Source organism: Gopherus evgoodei, chromosome 1 (assembly GCF_007399415.2).
Source record: "Gopherus evgoodei ecotype Sinaloan lineage chromosome 1, rGopEvg1_v1.p, whole genome shotgun sequence".
Lineage (NCBI taxonomy): Eukaryota > Metazoa > Chordata > Testudines > Testudinidae > Gopherus > Gopherus evgoodei.
The window spans coordinates 4,913,627-4,938,351 of NC_044322.1; the positions used below are offsets into that span (position 1 = coordinate 4,913,627).

General features: G+C 45.8%; 1 protein-coding gene across 1 annotated transcript in view; it reads right to left on the reverse strand.

The window, feature by feature from the left end:
• The window catches only part of LOC115648684 (disintegrin and metalloproteinase domain-containing protein 20-like), a 153,517-nt gene extending 129,642 nt beyond the window's left edge, over positions 1 to 23,875 (reverse strand). Inside the window, exons 1-5 of the mRNA XM_030556663.1 lie at positions 23,790 to 23,875; positions 20,166 to 20,248; positions 18,242 to 18,306; positions 2,240 to 2,318; positions 831 to 907 (exon numbers count right to left, since the gene is read on the reverse strand). Of these exons, the coding sequence (XP_030412523.1) occupies positions 831 to 907; positions 2,240 to 2,318; positions 18,242 to 18,306; positions 20,166 to 20,248; positions 23,790 to 23,832 (347 nt within the window). The 5' untranslated portion in view covers positions 23,833 to 23,875. The remainder of the gene's footprint in view (positions 1 to 830; positions 908 to 2,239; positions 2,319 to 18,241; positions 18,307 to 20,165; positions 20,249 to 23,789) is intronic.
• Between the last annotated feature and the right edge of the window lie 850 nt (positions 23,876 to 24,725).

The window sequence follows — 24,725 nt, forward strand, 5'->3', positions numbered from 1 at the left end:
AATTGAAGTGTAATTTAGAGATTTGGGAAAACTAAAAAAACTCTACAAAAATATTAGAACTAGTCAGAAATTTTCCATCTGAATTATTTTTGATGTATAACGCAGTTTTTGCAGAACTTTTACTGAAATTTCCTCCCTTGCCTCCTGAAAGGAAGGTGCTATTGAGGGAAAAACATTTCCAATTTACAATTGAATAGAAATGTTCTTGGTAACTCAGCCACCTTTGAGAGGCACAATTAAGAGACTGAAGAGCCCTGAATGGGCATCAAGCCACACATCACTCATCACCGCAGTATCTACTGTTTTATAAGCCACAGATCAGTCATAGCTGCACTACATACTATTTTACAGTCTATAAAATAAAATACAAAATTAAGATTAGAGGCTTGTGATTCTAGCCCTATGTCGTAACAAGAGATGACCCTTAACAACTGATTAGCATAAAATGGGTCAGAAACCTCCAGATCAAGGCCCATCAGAGTAATCCGCTGGCAGGCCGTGAGACACTTTGCTTACGTTGACCGTCTATAGGCACAGCCCCCTGCAGCTCCCAGTGGCCGCGGTTTGCCATTCCTGGTCAATGGGAGAAGCGGCCATCAGGTCCCTGTAGCCCACGTCACTTCCCACAACTCCCATTGGCCAGGAATGGCAAATCGGAGCCACTTAGAGCTACAGGGAGCTAGGCCGTATTGACCCCTGGCATAAAATCTGCATTAGGAAAAGGTAAAAGGCCTCTAAACAGTTATTCTGTTATGTTAAATCTACCTTTCTGATTCAAAAGAAAAAATGCATTATGTTTGCAATCTAGCATACTGAGGAGTCTACATTACCAGAGTCCAGAGCAAGTGCTGAGAACTGCAACAGATTCTGGGACATCTTCCACATATCCAGAGTAGTAGCAATCATCCTGCAAGGTCCAAAAGCATGTTTTTCTTTTCTATCATTAATTTTAGTCAAACAGAATAACAGATACTAGTTACACAAAATTAAATATACACAATGCAAAGGCTAAATTTATTGCATCTGGTTTCAAAATGGGGTTCTAATATGAAAAAGGAGTGATGAATGACACCTTTTCACTCAGCAGATCTGCTTTCCTGTGTACTCAGATCTACTGACTTTAGTATCAAGACCAAGTTTTACTGCTTTTCACTCATGTCAATAGTGCAGAGATAATGCAGCAGGGGGGACACTCCCTGTGGTGAGGAGTGTGCTTCAAAGAGAGGTTTTTAAATATTACACTTTTTTCACAATTAATTCCTAATACCTTACTATTTGCGCTTCTGCTACCTTACTCTCAACAACTAGTTGAAGATGTATGAACATAAAAGGAGACCTACTGGAAATGACACGGATTTTTCTAATACAGTTATGACCAGGGAAGCTGAAGGAAGAGGGATGAATCAGACTTAATATAACAGCCAAACTATATAACCTTGCTTCGCCTGCTTCTTAGAATCACAGATTTATGGAAGATTAAGGTTAAAAGAGACCTCAGTAGCTCATCTAGTCCAAACCCCTGCTCACGGCAGGATCAACGCCAACTAAACCATCCCAGCCAGGGCTTGGCAGAATACAACCACCACTCCCTAGCAATTTGATTTTAAAGCAAAAATATTTTGCAGCTATTCAGGGAAGATGAGTCCAGCTCACTTGTAACAAGGGAAGGCAGAAATGAGAACAGAGAGTGGGAATGGCCAACCATTTTTTAAACCTTTTTAAAAAATCTTTGCAATCTTCAGCAGTTTGAAAGCCCATTTTCTTCATGTTGTCCTCTCTTTCATGTAGAATTTGGCTAATGAATTTTTAAAATTCAGTGTTTTACCTCAGGGTGTAAACGAGGAAGGCCAAGGAAGAACTGTCAGAAAACAGCGACAGAGAATATTGAATGCTTTGTCATCACCTGGGAACAAGTACCACAACTAGCAAGTGACCTTAAATCAACAGAGGAACTCAACTGTCCAATCTGTCAGCTATTCAGAAGGAACGAAGGTCTAAGGTGAGGTTATTAACCAGGGGTTATTAGCCAGGGGTTTATTAACCATACCTAAGTTTAAATTCATCAGCTTTCAGCCGAGGGTATGGTTGTCTCACTACATAGAAAAGTCCCTCAAATTATAATCCAATTAAAAAGCCAGAAATTTATTATCAAAGCTGATAACCTTCATCTATCCAGTCTAGAGCATGGCAGTTTAAATTTACTCAGTATTGTACCCTCTAAGGTACGTCTCATGCTTACCTGTATATATGGATAATCTGTTATCAAGTCTCCCTTCTCATTGTAAGTAAAAACTGGGATATTTGGGGCTATAAACATTCTGAAAAGTAAAGATTTTAAAAAATTAGAAATTCAAAAGCACAGGACCCTGCTGAAGAAATATAGATAATGCAAGATGGCGCTTGATATAAATATATGGTAGGCAGTCATTATGTAAAATTGGTTATAATTAGCTCTGCTGTTAGGTAAATTAATGTTGTTTTTATAAGAACGAAAGGGGTTGTTTTTCTCTCAGCTAAAACCACAAAACTAGTTCAAGATAGTTAAACTGCTTTGAGAAGAAACCAGAAACTGTTGTGTGAGGCTGTGTCTGAGACAAGCGGAACACCAGCTGACACAAATACGTGCAGCTTGCACTTTGACATAGAATACAAAAATGGGAATTTCAGCATCAAGCTTCAGCTCAGCAGGCCTGTTGGACAGCAAAGACCACCTGGATGATGTGGTGGGTCCTTCTTCTAGTTTTAAGGCACATACAGGCCACTGCTTATAGTCTTAGGGAAGCATTATCATAGTAGGGGTTTATAGTGATGTTGAGTACAGCATACGAGATGTACTTCCCTTGGTAAGAGGCTGATCAGCCTTTGAGAAATAAAGATATTTTTGTTGAATTGTCTACTCATAGCCTAGTCTTAAAACCAGATCCAAAAATTCCAACAACTGCTGCTGCAGTCTTGATGCATCTGAAAAGAAGGTTATTCACCTTGTGCAGTAACTGAGGTCCTTTGAGATGTGTGCCCTCGTGGGTGCTCCACTTCAGGTGTTGGTGTGCCCCAGTGCCATCAATTGGAAATTTACAGTAGCAGTGTCTGAGTGGGTCTCACATGCTCAGTAGGCATCTCACGGCGCCTTTGGTGACACGTCTAGGGAGCACATGACCAAGCCCTCCAGTTCCTTCTCTATTACAGAGTCCCAACTGCAAATTCTGAAGTACAGGGGAGGAGAGCAGGCAGTGGAGCACCCATAGGGTCACAAATCTCAAAGAACCTCAGTTACTGCACGAGGTGAGTACCCTCTCTGCTTCTTTGAGTTCTGTCCCTGTGGGTACTCCACTTCAGGTGACTGTAGAGCTGTGCCCCTGAGAAGGCAAGAGAGATTTCAGGTTCGTCCGAATTGTAGAGTTGAGTATGATTAGGCCAACTATGGCATCAGTCCTGGAGTAATGAGTGGTTGCATAGTGCTCAGTAAATGTGTGGATGGAGGCTCATTTGGCCACCTTACAAATCTCTAATATTGGAACACTGTGTAGAAATGCTATCGAGGCTAAAACAGATCGTGTAGAATGTGCTCTGATGTGTACAGGAGGGTCCATGTTCCAAATATGGTAACACTGTTGAATGCACGTGGAGATCAATTTAGACAACTCTGAGAGGATATTGCATAGCCTTTCAAATGCTTGTTAGTATAAATGAAAAGTCTAGGAGATTTCTGGAAAGGTTTGGTCCTTTCAAGATAAAATGCTAGGGCACACCTAACATCCAATGTATGCAAGATGGCCTCTGCTGGAGTACCATGAGGCTTAGAATAGAACGTAGGAAAAATGGATTGGTTGATTCATAAGAAAGGTTAATGTTACTTTTGGTAAGAATTTTGAGTGTGTATGCCACGTGACCTTGTCTTTGAAGAATATAGTATAGGGAGAATCGGCCATGAGCGCCCCATCTCATTCACACATCTGGTGGAAGTAATAGCAACCAGAAAGGCCACTTTCATGGAAAAATGCAGTAAGAAGCAGGTGGCTAGCAGTTCGAATGGTGATTTGGTGCGGCATCTCAACACCAGATTTAGTTCCAAGGCCAGGGTAGGTTGGCGAACTTCTGGGTAAATATTCTGGAGACCCGCGAGGAAGCTTTAGTAGTTCGGTGTACAGAGATTAAGGTCCCATCAATCTCATGATGGAATGCAGTAGTGGCCCCAAGATTGACTTTGATCAAGCTCATTGCTAAACCTGAGTGTTTCAGCTCCAGCAGGTATTCCAGCACTAATGATAGCGGTGCTATGGAAGCCGTCAAGTGTTTTTCTTGACACCAGGAGGAAAATTGTTTCCATTATTGAAGGTAAGTATTATGCGTGGTCACCTTCCTGCTATTTAGTAACACGTGTTTAACTTGTTCCAAGCTGACTAGTTCATCATGATGAACCATGCAGGAGCCACGCTTGTGTTAGAGAGTGTTTGCTGGGTATGTATACAGTGCTCATCCAGATCTGTACACTGCACTTATGTAGTCTTGTGTGTTGTACCACGAACATCAAGGCTGTCATGTGTCCTAGTAGTTACAGGACAGTACAAGCCAGTATTTGAGGACTGACCCTTCTTCCAAGATAGTTTGTTAGGGTTGTGAATCTGGTCAGGGGCAGGGATGCCTTGGCTTCTGTGCATCAAGATGTGCCCCAACGAAGTCCAGTTGTTGGATTGGGATTAGAGTGGATTTTTGTTTTCTTGTTTGTAGCCCTAGATCCCTGAATAGTGTGATAGCCATTTGGACTGTGTCCAGCGTTTCTTCTTGAGTTGGGCCTTTGACAAGGCAATTGTCCAGGTAAGGGAAGATCATTATTCTCTATTTGTGTAGATATGTTTTAACTACCGCTAAGGTTTTGGAGAAAATTCCTGATGCAGTAGATAGGCTGAATGGTAGTATTTTGTACTGAAAGTGTTCCTGTCCTATTATGAATCGCAGGAATTTCCTGTAAGCAGTGTGAATGGTGATATGAAAATAAGCCTCTTGGTGGTCGAAGGCTGAAAATCAGTCCCCCTTTTGCAGTGCTGCAAGTATCGTGCCCAGTGTGACCATCTTGAACTTTTGAGAGCATACAAATTTATTGAGCTTCGTGAGGTCCAAGATAGGTCTCCATCCTCCATTCTTCTTCTGGGTCAAGAAGTAGTGGTAGTAAAATCCCTTCCCCCTGCACTGTGAAGGCACTCGTTCCACGGCACCTACTTGTAGAAGATGATTGACTTCTTGTGGTAATACGTGCTTGTAAGAAAGGTCCCTGAAGAGGGACAGGGTGGGGGGTAGGGTAGGTGGTTGGGAGGTGAAGGGAATGGTATATCCCAAAAGTACTATTTCTAAAACCCACTGGTCCAATGTTATTGAGGTCTAGATGTGGTAGAATGGGTGAAGGTGATAGCCAAAACATGGGAACGTATTGGGCACAAGTGCTGCCTGGTGAGAGAGGTCATTCAAACCCTAGACCAAAGCTTCAAAATTGTGGTTTGGGAGGAGCCAATTGGGAAGTCAGTGCTTGGGATTGTGGTGCTCTCTCGTGCTGTGTGTGTTGACATTGCCTTTGATTATCGTAAGGCCATTATTGCTGTTGATTGGTGGAGGAGTCTCTGGTTCTCTGATAAGGTTGGTACCTTCTTCTCTTTGCAAGTGTGGTATAAATCCCCAGAATGTGCAGAGTGGCCTGAGAGTCCTTCACTGAGTGGAGCACCTCATCAGTGTTATTCAAAAACAACAATTCTTGATCAAATGGTAGGTCTTCTACTTTCATTTGCAGTTCTCTAGGGATGCTCGAGGCCTGCAACCAGCATGTCCGGCGCATCACTACAGCCATGGCCATGGTTCTGGCTGCCGTGTCCATGATGTCCAAAGACGCTTGGAGGGCTGTTTTAGCTATGAGTTGACCCTCATTTACAATCGCTTGAAATTGTGACTGTTTCTCCACAGGGAGCTCCACTGTGAATGAGCTAAATTTCTCATAGTTATCATAATCGTATTTAACTAACAAGGCTGAATAGCTGGTAATACTGAATTGCAAAGTGCTCAAAAAATAAACTTTGCACCCGAACAAGTCGAGCCTCTTGTGTTTCTTATCTCGTGGTGTCCATCTAAACTTTGCCACATTGGTTAGTGGCGTCGACTACCAAGAAGTTGGGAGGGGGATGTGAGAAGAGGGAATCTATCCCTTTGGTGGGGACGTAATACTTCCTATCAGCCCTTCTGCACGTCAGTGGAATTGAGGCCGGTATCTGCCACTGTCTCAGCTGGTTCCAGGATTGCATCATTTATGCGGAGAGTGACCTTGGAAGTAGAGGAGGGGTATAGGATTTGTATTATCTTGTGCTAATTTGTCTGCAGTTCCTCCAGTGGGATGTACTGGCTTTGGGCGACCTGCTTAAACGGTTCCTGGAACTGCTTGAAATCGTCCGCTGAGGTAGGAGGTGGTGGCATGATCGCCTAAGTAGAACTATGTGCCAGAGATGTAGTTTCCTGGTCTGTATCTATTTCAGTGTCATAGAATCATAGAATATCAGGGTTGGACAGGACTCAGGAGGTCATCTAGTCCAACCCCCTGCTCAAAAGCAGGACCAATTCCCAATTAAATCATCCCAGCCACGGCTTTGTCAAGCCTGACCTTAAAAACCACTAAGGAAGGAGATTCCACCACCACCCTAAGCAGATATCAAATCCCCCCTCATTCTTCTCTTCTGAAGACTAAATAATCCCAGTTCCCTCAGCCTCTCCTCATAAGTCATGTGCTCCAGCCCCTAAGCATTTTTGTTGCCCTCTGCTGGATTTTTTCCAATTTTTCCACATCCTTCATGTAGTGGGTGGCCCAAAACTGGACACAGTACTCCAGTTGAGGCCTCACCAATGCCAAATAGAGGGGAGTGATCATGTCCCTTGATCTGCTGGCAATGTTCCTTCTTATAAAGCCCAAAATGCCGTTAGTCTTCTTGGCAACAAGGGCACACTGTTGACTCACATCCAGTTTCTTGTTCACAGTAACCGTAGGTCCTTTTCTGCAGAACTGATGCCTAGCCACTTGGTCCCTAGTCTGTAGCAGTGCATGAGATTCTTCCATCCTAAGTGCAGGACTCTGCACTTGTCCTTGTTGAACCTCATCAGATTTATTTTGGCCCAATCCTCTAATTTGTCTAGGCCCCTCTGCATCCTATCCCTTCCCTCCAGTGTATCTACCTCTCCCCAGTTTAGTGTCATCCCCAAACTTGCTGAGGGTGCAATCCACACCATCCTCCAGATCATTAATAAAGATATTGAACAAAACCGGCCCCAGGACCGACCCTTGAGGCACTCGGCTTGATACCAGCTGCCAACTAGACATGGAGCGATTGATCACTACCTGTTAAGCCTGATGATCTAGCTAGCTTTCTATCCATCTTATAGTCCATTCATCCAGCCCATACTTCTTTAACTTGCTGGCAAGAATCCTGTGGAAGACCGTATCAAAAGCTTTGCTAAAGTCAAGGAATAACACAACCACTGCTTTCCCCTCATCCACAGAGCCAGTCATCATAGAAGGCAATTAAGTTAGTCAGCCATGACTTGCCCTCAGTTCGCCTCTACGAGCTCTGGGTGGCCTGGAGTGGGGGCCCCAGTAAGTTGGCCAGTGTTCCCAATGTGCCCATTGCATTAGGAAGGCCATTGGTGGATACATCCAAGGCAATCCGCACCATGGTTGAGCCTTCTAGTTGTAATGGTATCTCAGCCCCATATGGCTCCAGGGTGGTCGCTATTCTTTCAGCGATGAATGGTGCGGCGAGAAAGTGCATGGTCCCTGTAACTCATTATCGTCTTCATTTGATGAGTGTACTGCTTAATGAGAAATGCAGGGATTTCCGCCATATCCCACAGGCAGAGACGTCCCTAGGGTATGGCAAATCAGGGTGACTGCCCCAGGCCCCATGCTTTAGGGGGCCCCACTCTTCAGGAGGAGGTGGGTGCCTGATGGGGAGATGAGGTGGGAGGTGGGTGGGCAAGCGGAGTGAGAAGCCAAACGGAGGTGAACAGCAGGCATGCAGGCAGGTGGAGAGGGGGAGGCAAGAAAGAGCCACCTTACCAACCTCCAGAGGTACCTGGAGCATCATAGGTGCTCACCGAAGCATGTGTCAGCATCGGGGGTAGCGACCTGGCAGGAGATCATCGTTGTTTCTGCAGTGCTCTTGGCACTGACATCTGTGCTCTCGTCCTCGATGTTTTGGAGGTTACGTCTCCTGTTCCTATGGGAGGATTGCCCAGAGAGGCAGTCTGTGAGTCCATTTCAAGTTGGAGAGATTTCTGCACCAAGATAATTTTTAACCTGATATCCCAATTACACCAGGCTCTAGCTTTCAGATTGCTACAGTGGGAACATTTTTGTGGGATATGTGCCTCACCAAGACACTGTATGCACAAGGAGTGCCTCTCCAAAACAGGCATTGCTTCATGGCAGGAGCCACACTGCTTGAAGTTTGGCGATCCAGGTATCTTAATAGTTAACCACCCCCAGTGCAGGGAGGGTAACTAGAGAAAATAAATGTTTTTTGTAATAAAACTAACTCTAACACTAACACTAACTTTCTATATGACTAACTAGCTATTTCAACTATTATTTCTAAAGGTTTTGGAAGAGCTCTGTCTTCAGCTGAGGATGATTGAGAAGGAACTGGAGGGCTCAAGTCGTGCACGTGCTAGACGCGGCACCAATGACATAACGAGACGCTTGCTGCACAAGCGTGACCCACATGGACACTGCTACTATAAATCTCCAATCGACAGTGCCAGGAGGCACCAACCCCTGAACTGAGCATGCAGAGGGATAGCACTCGAAGAACTGTTGGTAACATAAAGTCTAAGGCCCAGCTCCTCAAAGGTATTTAGGTGTCTGGCTCTCACTGAAGTCAGTGTGATTTAGGTATTTAGCCACTTAAATGGTCCTATGTGACTCTACAGTCAAGACCCAGTGCACTCTGCAGCTGTGAATTTGCTGGAGAATTCATTTCTTGCCATAGAGCTGTGCTCTGGAATCTATGCATTAATTACAAAAAATAATCCCAGCTCTCGTAGCTGTGAAGAAGAAATTGAAAACCTGAACTGAGTGCACCTAATGCAGAGATACCATTATGCCTATTTTAGAGGTGAGGAGACTAATGCACAGGATGATGAAATGACGTATCCACGGTTCCCCAATGGATCACTGGTAGAGTGGAATAAAATCCCAGTCCAATGCCTTATCTACTAAGCATCACTCACACATTACCTAATTAAACCCAAGAATACCTCATTAGACAATTCTGTATTATTGATGACATTTTATAAATGGCAATAGAGAGAGATGTAGGAATTTGTCCACAAATGCTGGATCTGAGAGAAATGTGGCACTGAAAGGAGCAGGTTTACTTAGAGCTTTTCCAGTGCTGACAAGGTCTCCAGCACTGAAGGACCATCATCATCTGCACTCATGAGCTTCTGCCTTACACCAGGCAAATCTGAAATCCATGGCACTGACAGACGCTAAAGATAAATCCAGCTTCTTCGGTTCTAGTGTGGCTCCAAAGCTGGATATAAGGTGCTCCACCAACATGGTGGTGTGATAATTGGACCACTAAATTTAACCAAATTATGAGCTCAGCTGCAAAAAATGAGGAAACGTTTATAAAGTGTCACAATAACCTATAGCAACAAATCTTGGTCAAAAAGGTTCAAAAGGAAGACAGAAGGACTGAATTAGTCTAAGCCAGTGATTCTCAAACTTATTTGATAGTGCCCCCCCTTCACTGTGTCTGTAATAGTATATGCCTCCCCTCTCCCTGCCCCTCAAGTACATATACCAATATATGTAGAAGCAGTGCTTCACTTGACTCAGTTTTGGCCTCTGTTTTTCACTTGAGTTGGGTTTTTTTTTCTGCTGCATGAAGGAGCCAACGATCCATTGTAATAAGAGCAAAGGCAAAACTTTGATTGTGGACTATGCTGGCAATTAAATTTGCATCATAGCAAATGGATTAATGTACAGATGTGAGCTGCTTTGTATAATGCTATGCAAGCTCAACAAAAATCTGTCAAAATGTGCACTGTCATCTGAGGACCTGGTATCATCCAGAGGAATCAGCTTTGGTAGTTCATTCATTGCTGTGGGTAAAATGTGTGCAGCACATTTCCCCCCTCCCCCATAAAGCCTCTCAGCCCCCCCTGAATACATTCATCCCCCCGAAAGGGCCTGCCCCCCAGTTTGAGAACCTTTGGTTCCACAAGAAGTCCCACTGATATAACTCAAATATTGTGTTAAGATTTCTTGGTAAACAGGAAAAGTGTGGAACCAGAATAAACCAAAATTGGTGTATCAGAAATAAGGTCTAATAAATTAGTGGACAAAATAATGAGGGGAGGGGCTAGTCTACCCATCCCTCTTTGTCAGGGTTCTTAAAAGAAGAGACTGGGGCGGGGAGTGGGGGAGCGGGGCATTATTGTGCCAATGGCTGACTGAAAGTTGAGAAAAGTTGAAATTCACCATCACATCTGCCCCTTCTACTGTCCCTTGAGACCCCAAGCCTTCTTTCTTTTAATCCCAAGAGATGTCCTGACCAGAATGGACCAGAGAGAGGGATCCAGATGACAGCATCACTTCCACTGGCTCCAATTAAATCCCAAACCCATCTGGGCAGTGAGATTTTGTCTCTCTACCATGCCCATATATCTTCTTTTCCTTCTCCACCTTATTTCTTTTCTTTCTTATACATCCCTTTTTCCTTCTGTTTAATAAGAGTATGGATTAGCTGGCTAAAACCATACATTCTGCAACACTATTGTAAGCTTGTGACCAGAAGGGCACCTAAATGCAATGCCCCTAAACAGCTCAATGCTGTTACACGTTCGCTACATCTCAGGGTGGTTGCTAAGACCCTGTGCTATGTCTGAGTTTTTCCAGCAGAGAGTTTGCAAACGAGAGTCAATAACAGGGACAGAAGCTTCATTTTTCATCTTTGCTGATTTTTTATTTCCCCTTTTCTGTATTTGAATCTTGTTTTCTAGGAAATGGGATCGGACATCAACAACAAAAGCAATAACAGCTCCAGCACATCTCAACTATCTTCTCTTTCCAAAAAAGTGACAGTCATTACCATTTAAGAAACTGTCAAACAGAATTTTCCCCCCGCCTTCTAAAGGCTCTTTATAGCTAAAAGGAATGAGGTGTAGCCAGAGGTAAAATATATCAGTTATATTTAGGATATAGAAGTCAAATATTAGGCCTTAGGATAAGTTACCACAGAACTTAATAATGAACCTACTGAGCTTGTGTCTATGTTTGTATGCTGATGTTTTGAAAATAATCACAGAGTTTGGGTAATAATGTCTATGAAACATCAGCAGATGCCACAAGATGACCATTGGTAGCGAGGATGAAATGTTACAAACATCCTTGGGGTAACCATGTATTACTATGGTCATAAAGTTACATTAATGCTAATGAGTACAGGGAAGTAATGAGTTAGCCTATGAAAAATGTGGTACCCTAAAAGTAATGCGGTGCGGAAGTTCAAATAAGGAAAAGGCGTTAAAACCTTCATAAATATGCATGAACCCCAGTGGGCGTCAGCATAACACATAATAAAAGCAGTATCCTGGTCTGTGTGCCTTGGAGGAGGATTCCAAGATAACAGCTGTTGGTGATGATGATGGTGAAGATGATTATGATGATGGTGACCAATATTTTGCGTTTCTCTGCAAAGGGTGGTATTAGTAATAGAAATGCTAGATGTTCCATATTGTTGTCTCTCTCCTTCACCTGACTGCAATCTGTAGATTGTTATTTGTTTGGTCAATAAAAATAATTACAGTGCATTCTATAAGAATCACTGATACAAGAATCAACCGTATCTAGTGATCAAAACCACTGGGACAAAAATCATTCCTATACTAACTTGTACAAATCAAGTGCTTATAGGTATCAAATAATCCAGGATGGATGTGATTATTATAAGAGGAGTGTACTGTATTACATGAAGAGCACTATGTAGTCTCTGTTGTGCATCCTGGGGTCTCTCTTCTATTGATGACCTCTCTACTGTAATTGATCTTAGGGTCTGAGCTCACAGATCAAAGTAGATGTAATCCCTCACTTTGGGGTTCAGTAATTGATTAAAGTAACCCATAGACTCATAGGTCAGAAGGGACCAATCTGATCATCTAGTCTGACCTCCTGCACAAGGCAGGCCACAGAACCCCACCCATCCAATTTTATAACAACCCCTATCCCAGGACCGAGTTATTGAAATCCTCAAAATTGGTTTGAAGACCTCAAGCTGCAGAGAAACCACCAGCAAGCGACCCGTGCCCCACGCTGCAGGGGAAGGCGAAAAACCTCCAGGGCCCCTGCCAATCCGCCCTGGAGGAAAATTCCTTCCCGACCCCAAATATGGCGATCAGCTAAACCCTGAGCATGTGGGCAAGAGTCACCAGCCAGCACCCAACAAGGAATTCTCTGCAGTAACTCAGTTCCCATTCCATCCAACATCTCCCCGCAGACCATTGAGCAGACCTATCTGGTGGTAATCCAAGATCAATTGCCCAAATTAACGATCCTATCATAACATCCCCTCCATATACTTATCAAGCTTTGTCTTAAAGCCAGGAAAGTCTTTTGCCCCCACTACTTCCCTCGGAAGGCTGTTCCAGAACTTCACTCCCCTAATGGTTAGAAACCTTCGTCTAATTTCAAGGCTAAACTTCCTAATATCCAGTTTATACCCATTCGTCCTCGTGCCTACATTAGTACTAAACTTAAATAATTCCTCTCCCTCCCTAACGTTAACCCCCCTGATATATTTATATAGAGCAAGCATATCCCCCCGCAGCCTTCTTTTGGCCAGGCTAAACAAGCCAAGCTCTTTGAGTCTCCTTTCATAAGGCAGTTTTTCCATACCTCGGATCATCCTTGTAGCCCGTCTCTGAACCTGTTCCAGTTTGAATTCATCCTTCTTGAACATGGGACACCAGAACTGCACACAGTATTCCAGATGGGGTCTCACCAACGCCTTGTATAACGGTACTAACACCTCCTTATCCTTGCAGGATATACCCCGCCTGATGCATCCCAAAATCGCATTTGCTTTTTTAACAGCCGTATCACATTGGCGACTCATAGTCATCCTGCTATCAACCAGTACCCCAAGGTCCTTCTCCTCCTCCGTCGCTTCCAACTGATGCGCCCCCAACGTATATCCAAAATTCTTATTATTAATTCCTAAATGCATAACCTTGCACTTTTCACTATTGTATTTCATCCTATTTCTATTACTCCAGTTTACAAGGTGGTTCAGATCTTCCTGAATAGTATCCCTGTCCTTCTCCGTGTTAGCAATACCCCCCAGCTTCGTGTCATCCTCAAACTTTATTAGCACATTCCCGCTCTTTGTGCCAAGGTCAGTAATAAAAAGGTTAAATAAGATCGGTCCCAAAACCGATCCTTGAGGGACTCCACTAGTGACCTCCTTCCAGCCTGACAATTCACCTTTCAATACGACCCTCTGGAGTCTCCCCTTTAACCAGTTCCTTATCCACCTTACAACTTTCATATTCATTCCCATCTTTTCCAATTTGACTAACAGTTCCCCGTGCGGAACCGTGTCGAACGCCTTACTGAAATCTAGGTAAATTATATCTACCGCATTTCCTTTATCTAAGTAATCCGTCACCTTCTCAAAGAAGGAGATCAGATTGGTTTGACACGATCTACCTTTACTAAATCCGTGTTGCAATTCGTCCCAATTACCATTGACCTCTATGTCCTTAACTACTTTCTCCCTTAAAATTTTTTCCAAGACCTTGCATACTACAGACGTCAAGCTAACAGGCCTATAATTACCCGGATCACTTTTATTCCCTTTCTTAAAAATAGGAACGACATTAGCAATCCTCCAGTCATACGGCACAACCCCTGAGTTTACCGATTGCTTAAAAATTCTCGCTAACGGGCTCACAATTTCACGCGCCAGTTCCTTTAATATCCTCGGATGGAGATTGTCCGGGCCCTCCGACTTCATCCCATCGAGCTGTTCAAGTACGGCCTCTACCTCAGTTGCGGTAATATCCACTTCCATAACTATAACTATAGATAAGGCTACAGAGAGATGTTGTTAAAATTAAAGCCTTGCTTAATACTTTACATTTCAAATGGTTTAACTGTTTTTCCTTCTTTGGCTGTATCTTTATTAATGGCCTCTGTGCCATGGTACTAAGCAGTTGAGTTTTCTATATAGCAAACCCAAAGCCTTGTTTAACACCGCACACTGACTGGATCGTGGTGACACTTTTACTTTTGGGACCCATATGTTCCATCAAAATAATACAACAGGTTTCAAAGCAAATTATGCCCTACTCTGTTCTTGCACAGGAAAGGGGCCTGATAAGAGGAGAAACCCAAGAAGCTAAATTCTAATGCTTGTAATTAGAAAAGCTTGGAGCTGAGTGTATCTGTTCTTTCGTGCCCAGGGTTTAAATGCCCAGCAAAAAGAACAACACTCCATAGATTGAACATCCCTGATGCATATCAGACAGCAAGTACATACCTCTAACTCTGGCAAGACAGAGGTGCATGAAATGATATGACATGCTCTTTAAACCTGAACTTTCTTGTTGGATCTATAGGGTCTCATGAGTAGCCCTGCGCAGACACAAAATTGATATCTGTGATGCAGATATCCATGGATATAAAGCAGATATCTGTGGAGCTGCAGAGCTCTAGTGACAACAAGCAAGACCATCAGGGCCATGGCCAGCGATTGAGCCAGGAACTGCAGTGGTGAAAGAAGCATGTCGGGCTGCCATTTGCCAGAGCCAGCACCCAGCTCCTCCAGTGCTGCTGTGTCACCCCTAGTTTTGCCCAGTGGGGTGGTCACCAGGCTCACTGGCAGCTGCCCCTAGTCACATTAGTGTGTGAAACAGCTCGCACGCTCCCAGACAGGAGTCTGATCCATGCAGTTATGTGCGACTCCTGTCAGGGACCATGTGAACAGTTTGCATGCACTAGCGTGACCAAGGACAACTGCCAGTGAGCCTGGTGCCCACCCCAGTGGGCAGGGCTGGGAGCAGCACAGCCATGCTGATGAAACTGCCCAGTTTGGGAACTGGCTCCTGTGAGCAGTGGCCTGATAGGCTGCTGCTTTCACCGGATACTGGCCATGGTCTTGCTGGTCTCACTCATTGTCGCTAGAGTCCAGCAGCTCCATGAATATCTGCTTTAAATCTGCGGATAGCTGCATCCGCGGATGTAAATTTTCTATCTGTGCAGGGCTCTACTCATCAGAAATGAGCCAGGAACTGAAGTCTCAGTTGGTCTAGGAATTTAAACTGAGCAATAGTGCAAGAGCTATCTAAAAGCATCTACATTTTCTAAAACTGTAGTAACTTGAATCAGCTGACAGGAGATTTCAGATACAAATTAAGGCCTGGTCTACACTACGCGTTTAAACCGATTTTAGCAGCGTTAAACCGATTTAACGCTGCATCCGTCCACACAATAAGGCCCTTTATATCGATATAAAGGGCTCTTTAAACCGGTTTCTGTACTCCTCCCCAACGAGAGTTGTAGCGCTGAAATCGGTATTACCATATCGGATTAGGGTTAGTGTGGCTGCAAATCGACGGTATTGGCCTCCGGGCGGTATCCCACAGTGCACCATTGTGACCGCCCTGGACAGCAATCTGACCTCAGAGGCATTGGCCAGGTACACAAGAAAAGCCCCGTGAACTTTTGAATTTCATTTCCTGTTTGCCCAGCGTGGAGCTCTGATCAGTACGGGTGGCGATGCAGTCCCAAATCCAAAAAGAGCTCCAGCATGGGCCGTACGGGAGATATTGGATCTGATCGCTGTATGGGGAGGCAAATCTGTTCTATCAGAGCTCCGTTCCAGAAGATGAAATGCCAAAGCATTTGAAAAAAATCTCCAGGCTATGATACAGAGTCCACAGCACAGCGCTGCGTGACAAGTGTCATGGAAAGCCAAAGAATCAAAGGGACGCTCATGGAGGGAGGGAGGGGGTACTGAGGACTCCAGCTATCCCACAGTCCCCAGCAGTCTCCAAAAATTATTTGCATTATTGGCTGAGCTCCCAATGCCTATAGGGTCAAACACATTGTCCAGGGTGGTTCAGGGTATAGCTCGTTAATTTACCCCCCTCCCTCCCCGTGAAAGAAAAGGGAAAAAATCATTTCTTGACTTTTTTCAATGTCACCCTATGTCTACTGCATGCTGCTGGTAGACGCAATGCTGTGGCAGTGAACAGCAGTATCCTCTCCCCTCCCCTCCCATCCCCGGTGGCAGGTGGTACAATATGACTGCTATCCGTCGTCATCATCAGCCCGTGAGTGCTCCTGGCTGGCCTCAGGTGAGGTCGGCTGGGCCCGCCTGGGTAAAAATAGGAATGACTCCCGGTCATTCCCAGTAGATGGTACAGATCGGCTGGTAACCATCTTCATCATAGCAACTGGGGGATGAACTCCATTAGCCCCCTCCCTTTCATGTGTAAAGAAAAGATTCTGTACTGCCTGGAATATCATAGCAGCGGGATGCTGGGCTCCTCTCCCCTGCACCATTTAATGTCCTGCCTGGACTATCATAGCAGCTGGAGACTGCCTCCCCCTCATTTTATCTCAGTAACAAGTCAGTGTTTCTTATTCCTGCATTTTTTATTACTTCATCACACAAATGGGGGGACACTGCAACAGTAGCCCAGGAGGTTTGGGGGAGCAGGGAAGCAATGGATGGGGTTGTTGCAGGGGCACCCCCTACCATGGCATGTAGCTCATCATTTCTGAGGATCTGACAAGGAGCGCCTGTGCTCTCTGGTTCTCTGGTATACTGGTTTTCTAGTACACTTTGCACCATATCTAGGCAGGACTGACTCTATTTTAGATACCATAAAGGAGATATTGACTCGGGGAGTCATGCCCATTTTTGTCTTCGTGACCCTGGCCGACCTCAGCCAGGGGCGCCCATGACAGCAGCAGACAGTACAGAATGAGTGATAACCGTCATCTCATTGCCAATTTACAATGGCATGGCAGACAGTACAGAACAACTGATAACTGTCTCTGCTATCCTGCAAAGGCAAATGAATGCTGCTCTATAGCGTTGCTGTACTGCCTCTGTTAGCAACATCCAGTAGACATACAGTGACAGTAAAAAAAAGCTGAACCGGCTCCATGGTTGCCGTCTATGGCATCTGCCAGGGCAATCCAGGGAAAAAGGGCGCGAAATGATTGTCTGCCGTTGCTTTCACGGAGGAAGGAATGAGTGACGACATTTACCCAGAATCACCCGCGACACTGTTTTTGCACCATCATGCATTGGGGTCTCAACCCAGAATTCCAATGGGTGGGGGAGACTGCGGGAACAATGGGATAGCTACGGGATAGCTACCCACAGTGCAACGCTCCAGAAATCGATGTGGACGCACACGACCAAATTAATGTGCTTAGTGGGGCCGCGTGCACTCGACTTTATACAATCTGTTTTACAAAACCGGTTTATGTAAAATCAGAATAATCCCATAGTGTAGACATACCCTAAGAATTTCTCTCCAGGCATAGAATGAGGATCTCCAATACCTGCAGCTACATGCCAAAAAGAAGAAGCCAATGCAATATGTGATTGTATGACATTTACTAATATTAGCTCTGAATGGTAGCTCTGGGAGGTAGTTATTGTGTGGTCTCCCTGGATACCTCTTTTCAAGAAGATTGCCAAAGGTCAGCAGCACAGGGAGGCACAAATCTCATTGGCGCTGATATGCAGAGCCAGTCTCCAAGAAGAGACTACTGTTCTGAGTTCTCATATAGTTAACATATATTGTCTAGTGTATCTCAAACCTTTCTGAAGTATCCTTCCATGGCATAAGGTTACATGGCTATAGAGTTTCTTGTGAACTGGTTTGCTCTTGACAAAGTTAGAAAGCATGTAAAAATCAACTTTATAATGAAAAGTAGCTTTAATTTTAAAGTATGGAGATGCTTGTCCCTTCCTAACTATTACTGCTCTAACTAATGGTCCCCATAAAAACAGCTTTCCCTGCATCCTATCTTCTACTTTTTTACCATTTCTGTTATTTCTCCATATCTAGATTGACAGCTTCTGGGGCCAGGAGCTTTTGTCTTCATACTTGACTGTAAAGCCCCATGTACACTTATTTCTCTGAAAAAAAGAGCATATGAAAGGTTTGGAAGAAAACAGTCACTTACTTCTTCTGTAGTAGGCGAACAATATGGAACTTTCCTTCTACTTTAATTAGATAAGACATCTCCTCCTAGAACATTCAAGTAAAAAGTATAATTCAATAGTATTCTAAAACTCTGACTAATCAATCCCTATACTGTATTCAATTTTATAAAAAATGTATTAATACATTTCCTCAGATTGTGTTCAGAGAAGATTTTCTTCTCCTTTCATGTAAGGCCTTGCTACAGCAACGAAGTTTGCTAAATATTTCCCAAAGTTGCCAATACTGGTCCAGCTAGATCACCATGAGCAGTATTAGGATCCTGTTTACATGAGGTTCCCCAGCATTGCTAAAATTGGTGTAGCTCAATCAGTGTCAGCAAAAATGGGAAACTTAGAAAATGCTCCTAGCGAAGACAGAGCCTAACAGTTGACACTAAACATCACTGCCACAGCACTACTATGCAGTCTCAAATTGAATAGAGTATGATGCTCTTAATGTCTTGATTTGGCAGCAGCCTCATCTTTACAGCTTCTCAGAACTGCACATTGCTCTGTAGGATAACACCTTTTCAGTGGCTATTTTGATTTATTCTTGCATACCATCCGTGCTCCACAAAAAAAAGTGTCTCAACCTCATAGTTAGTATATGAAGTGTAGAGCATGAATCTCACGAATGCCAGTCCATTCTCAGGACTGGCTGTCAGGGAAAGCTGATTCTCAGAAAGAAAACAGAAAACTTCCTTATGGTGATCCATGATACAGGCATTCTTTAGATTTTGTGCGTTTAAAAATCTGGCCCATAGCCCAAAGTCTTTGGAAAGGTATTTAGGTTCCCATCTGAATACTTAGGCACCCAAATACTTTCAAATCTCTGGCCCCAGGTCACTGTCTTAGTCACAGACTACAGGTTGCACTTTTATCATAAGGGCTATATTGTGGCATTTAGCCACAGCACAAAGCTACAATTCCAGGTCGAAAATTAGGATGGAGTTGTTCCCCAGGAGTCAAACATGGACACAGAAGGTTGAAATTCAGTTTACAGTGGTCAGTTCATTTTTGGTTTTTTTGTCTGTTTTACTTTATAGGGCTACAGGGAGAGTGTTTCCCTCAGTACTTCCCTCACTTGGTTAAGATTTGGGTCATAAAATCTGCATTCTTCTAGATTCTTATTATACCATTTGGTGCTCAGAAAAGTCTTGAGGAATATTTCCAGTAGGAACAGATATATTAAGAATCCCTAAACTATGACAACATAGGTCAAATTCTATACCTCAGATACCAAGCAAAATTCCCCTTCAAAGAATGTACAGCATGAACTTCCAATCCTAGTACTCTAGGAGGAATTCAAGACAGACTATCAATAAAATCAGCATGCCAGAACTATTTCTCGGGGGTTTTATATCAGCCCAGACAAATGGGCTATTTCCCCCTACCAGAAGTTACAGACAAGAATAGCCTTATGATGGCATGACTTTTCTTTAAAATTGGGGGTTGCCAACTCATCGAGGTACTTCCCTACTTTACAGGAGTGTTGTGAGGATAAACATTTTAAATGTTGTGTAGTACTTCTATCCCTTGTTACTGGGAGCCATATGAGTAGCTTCTGAATTCCTTAGCTCCTTGCAATGAATTACATATGTTTTACGTCCATTAAATTTTAAATGTTATTAATGCGCACTGAGTTCCACTCCTAAAAATGTCAAGTGCAGTTACACAGGTAAGCAGAGACTATATTAAGGATTATCAACCTTTGTGCTTCAGAGGAGAACCAAACCACTAACTGCTCAGGAGAAGGAAGACATTTTCTGCCCTACACACTTTATTATAGAGGTGGTTACACCTCCCGCTGAAGCATCTGATACTGGCAGCTACCTAAGACTGGATTCAAGGATCACTAGTCTCAGTCAAAATAGCAATTCCAATTTTCTTAGAAAGCGGCACTACCTTGGTGTCTATGCCATCTCTTGGTTCCAGCTTTCTTGGAACTATTACTTCAGAATAAGATAATTTTAAAGTCTCAGAAAAGCCTAGAAAGAGAAATAGTTTCAAATAAGTTCAATAGAATATAAGTTTACAGTTATTTGGATACGTGCTTCTGGATTCTGACACTGAAAATCATTTCATACAGAAGTCACTATGTACAATGTGAAGGAGGAACAATTCCTGGGACAGGGATGAACTCTGCATCTCAAATCAATGTTTGTAAATCATCTGATAAGCTTAGACACAGCGAGAACACAGTATCATTACTACTCCTTTGGGTTCTCTTTCCCAACCTGAACCCAAGCCAATTTCTCCATCAGACCCCTTCCAGCCTCTTGATTTTCTGACCAGCACCACTGTATTCCCCCACCAATAGGCTCTCTCTTCCAAGCAAACGCTTACCCACTCTACCTGACTACACTCTCCCTGATCCATCCTACCCCATCACATCCAGCTTCATTCTTCTAATACACCCACATAAATCCCTGCTCCTCCATCCCTTCTCTGCATCACACAACCCTCAATCTTGGCAAGCCCCATATCCCCATTGCTGCACTGTACTCTTCAATGAGCCCTATTCTTTGCCACTGCAATCACAGTGGACACCACTTCATCACCTACTACTGCAAACCAGACTCAATATGCCGCACTCCCTGTTCCATCCACTGCAATCCTCTCCTAGGAAGAATGTCTGCCCCCCTGATTCAGCATCAAAATCACAGAATATTAGGGTTGGAAGAGACAGGAGGTTATCTAGTCCAATCCCCTGCTCAAAGCAGGACCAACCCCAACTAAATCATCCCAGGAAGGACTTTGGCAAGCCTGACCTTAAAAACTTCTAAGGATGGAGATTCTACTACCCCCATAGGTAACCCATTCCAGTGCTTCACCACCCTCCTAGTGAAATAGTGTTTCCTAATATCCAACCTAGACCTCCCCCACTGCAACTTGAGACCATTGCTCCTTGTTCTGTCATCTGTCACCACTGAGAACAGCTGAGCTCCATCCTCTTTGGAACCCCTTTCAGGTAGTTGAAGGCTGTTATCAAATGCCCCCTTACTCTTTTCTTCTGCAGACTAAATAAGCCCAGTTCCCTCAGCCTCTCCTGGTAAGTCATGTGCACCAGCACCCTTATCATTTTTGTTGCCCTCCACTGGACTCTCTCCAATTTGTCCACATCCCTTCTGTTGCGGGGGGTCCAAAACAGGATGTAACACTCCAGATGTGGCCTCACCAGTGCCGAAGAGAGGGGAATAATCACTTCCTTCGATCTGTTGGCAATGCTCCTACTAATACAGCCTAATATGCCATTGGCTTTCTTGACAACAAGGGCACACTGATGACTCATATCCAGCTTTATCCACTGTAATCCCCAGGTCTTTTTCTGTAGAACTGCTGCTCAGCCAGTGGTTCCCCACCTGTAGCAGTGCATGGGATTCTTCCATCCTAAGTGCAGGACTCTGCACTTGTCCTTGTTGAACCTCGTCAGATTTCTTTTGGCCCAATCCTTCAATTTGTCTAGGTCACTCTGAACCCTATCCCTACCCTCCAGCATATCTACCTCTCCCCCCAGCTTAGTGTAATCTCCTTTATCAAAAATCCCTCCTTATCAAAATCCCCCCTTATTCATATTCCCCTTGTTCATACTCTGCACTCCCAACTATACCCCCATCAACAAGACCTGTCTTCCTCTCTTTTCTCATGCCCTCAAAAACTCTGGGCAAGACTCATTTCCTTTTCTTCCTGTTCCATCCCTCATGAATACCCCTTCTAGGGCCACTCCCTACTCCACAGTCACAAGCCCCTTCCCGTTACACCACTTCCACATCATCTTTAGCAGGCTGCACTCCTCTCCTCCCTTCTCCACCTACCCAAGCTTTCATCAGCTGGCCCAGGTTCCTGTTACACTGCCCAAACTGCTCCCACATCAAAGCCCTCCTTAATGAGCTCCACTACCTACTCTGTCCCCAGTTAAGCAAGTCTCTCTTTTTCTATTTCTTCTCTTTCCTCCAAACCAGCCACCCCTGGTTCTGCCCAATCTGCAGACCCTGCTCCACCGCTCCAAAAATTTGTGTCACCCAGGGACTCTCACTCCACGTGCCTGCCCTACACAGACCCCATCCGTGAACACTTTTGTTTTAATCTTGGCAGGCCCCACTACCCCCTCTCCCTGTGCCAGTACACCTGGACACCTGAGCAGGATCTATTCCACACTCCTCAGTGCCCCTCAAAGCCTCATTGGCAGGTCCTGCTCCATGTCTCCCTGCAATCCCCCCAACATCCACTTTCAGCAAACTGTGCTCTTTCCTATGATTCCCAAACCACACCTCAGAGGAACTCGCTCTGAGGCACTGCTCCATACCCCAAATAAAGCCTTCCCCAAACCCCACATCCCCTCCCTATTCTTTCCTCCCAAATTCACCCAGTCCAGTCTCACTCTGTGCCCCTGATTCAGTCCCTTACAAACTGCCCTCAGCTGGTACTGCTCCTCACTCACAATAGCTCCTGAAAACTTCCTTTTGAGAGCCCCACTTCATGCTCAGCTACCCCAAACCCCTTGGACTGCTCCCAAACATCCTCAGCATGTCTATTTCCCTCACAACCACCACACCTTCGCTCCCCATCAGAACACTAACCCTCCGTGGGGCCCACACCACCTTCCTTGTTCAAGCACCAATTGAGTCTTCTGTGGGCCCTGCCCTACCCCCACACGACCTCTTGACCACAGCCATAACACCACACTCCCTACTCCACACCTCTCCCTTGCTCTCCACCCTGTTCTGCCCCTACCCCAACAAAATTCCTTCTCTTCCTCCCCTCTACCCTTCCCCATGTGACACTGTGGTGTCTTCCCCCCTCCCCTGAGAGACACCACTTCCTCCTTCCCATTAATCTGAGCTGAATGAGGGCAGGAACAAAGTCCCAGCATCAGCCCAGCCCTGCAACCCACAGGATGCAGCCTCAGCGGTTCCTCACACACACCAGCCTCCAGAGAGGTCACATCAGTCACTTCTCACCCAACCCCTCCCTGCTACAGCACTCGCCCCTTTCCAGCTGGTGCTCAGGGCCACCCTGCTCCAGGATCCAAACACCTCAGCCCCCCACCCTGGCTCTAACTCCCCCCTTCTCCCCTTGGTTATCCATGCTCCCTTTCCCCCTACCCGCAAGAGAGTCCCTTTGCCCCCTTCCCAGTTTGCCTCCATGAACCCTCAGGCCCACGTCCCCTTTCTGCCTCCTGCCTGGTTCTGGACCCTGACCTGTTCTCAGCAGATCCTGCTCCTAGTCTTGCTCTGGCACTTCCTAAATCTCCCCTCCATGGGCCCTGCTCTAGCTTCACAAATCCCCCACCCCTTGATTTACTCCCCAGGGCTCCCTGCTGCTCCCAATCCCAATATTTCCCCTCCCCTCAAGCCCGCTCACCACATTGTGCCTCAGTCCTGCTCCTCCTTCTGTTCTGGCCATTTTCCCACACAGCCCTGCTCCGACTCCTGGCTCCCCCCTTCCCTGCTTGGCCTCTGCCTTGCAGGCATGACCCCAAATATCTACCCGCTCTGGCATCTCCACCAGACTCACTGTCCCCCTCACCTGGGCTGAGGAGCAGGAGCAGGGCCCAGACCTGCAGCCCCATCCCCGCGGCTCCTCACAGACACCGGCCAAGCACCTGCAGCAAGAGCAGAGACAGCGTCTCCCACACCCACCCCTCCAACTGTCCTATTGCCAGCTCCCCTCCACTCCCCTCCCACTGCCTCAGGGACAGCCCCTGCCCCCTCTGCTCCTATTGCCTCAGTGCCAGCTCCGCCTCCTCCCCTCCCACTGCCTCAGGCCCAGCCCTGCCCCCTCCCCTCCCACTGCCTCAGGCCCAGCCCCGCCCCCTCTGCTCCTATTGCCTCAGGCCAGGACCAGCAGTAGGGGTTTTAGCACCCTAGACGCACGGCAATTTCGGCGCCCCGCGCGCTGGTCCCGTGGCTCCGGTGGAGCTGCCGCAGTCGTGCTTGTGGGAGGTCCACTGGAACCTGCGCGAGCAGCCGACCGTCCACAAGCATGACTGTGGTAGGTCCACCGGAGCCACCTGTGGCCCCCTCCAGCAAAACCCGCCCACCAATAATCCTGGCGCCCTAGGCGATTGCCTAGGCCACCAAAATGAAAGCTCCGACCCTGCCTCAGGCCCAGCCCCCGCCCCCTCCCCCTCCCCTCCAACTGCCTCAGGTCAAGCCCCGCTCCCTCTGCTGCTATTGCCTCAGGCCCAGCCCCACCCTCTTCCCTCCGACCCTGCCTCAGGCCCAGCCCCCGCCCCCTCCCCCTCCCCTCCAACTGCCTCAGGTCAAGCCCCGCTCCCTCTGCTGCTATTGCCTCAGGCCCAGCCCCACCCTCTTCCCTCCAACTGCCTCAGGGCCAGCCCCCTCCCCTCCAACTGCCTCAGGGCCAGCCCCGCCCCCTCTGCTCCTATTGCCTCAGGCCCAGCCCCCGCCCCCTCCCCTCCCCTCCAACTGCCTCAGGCCCAGCCCCCGCCCCCTCCCCTCC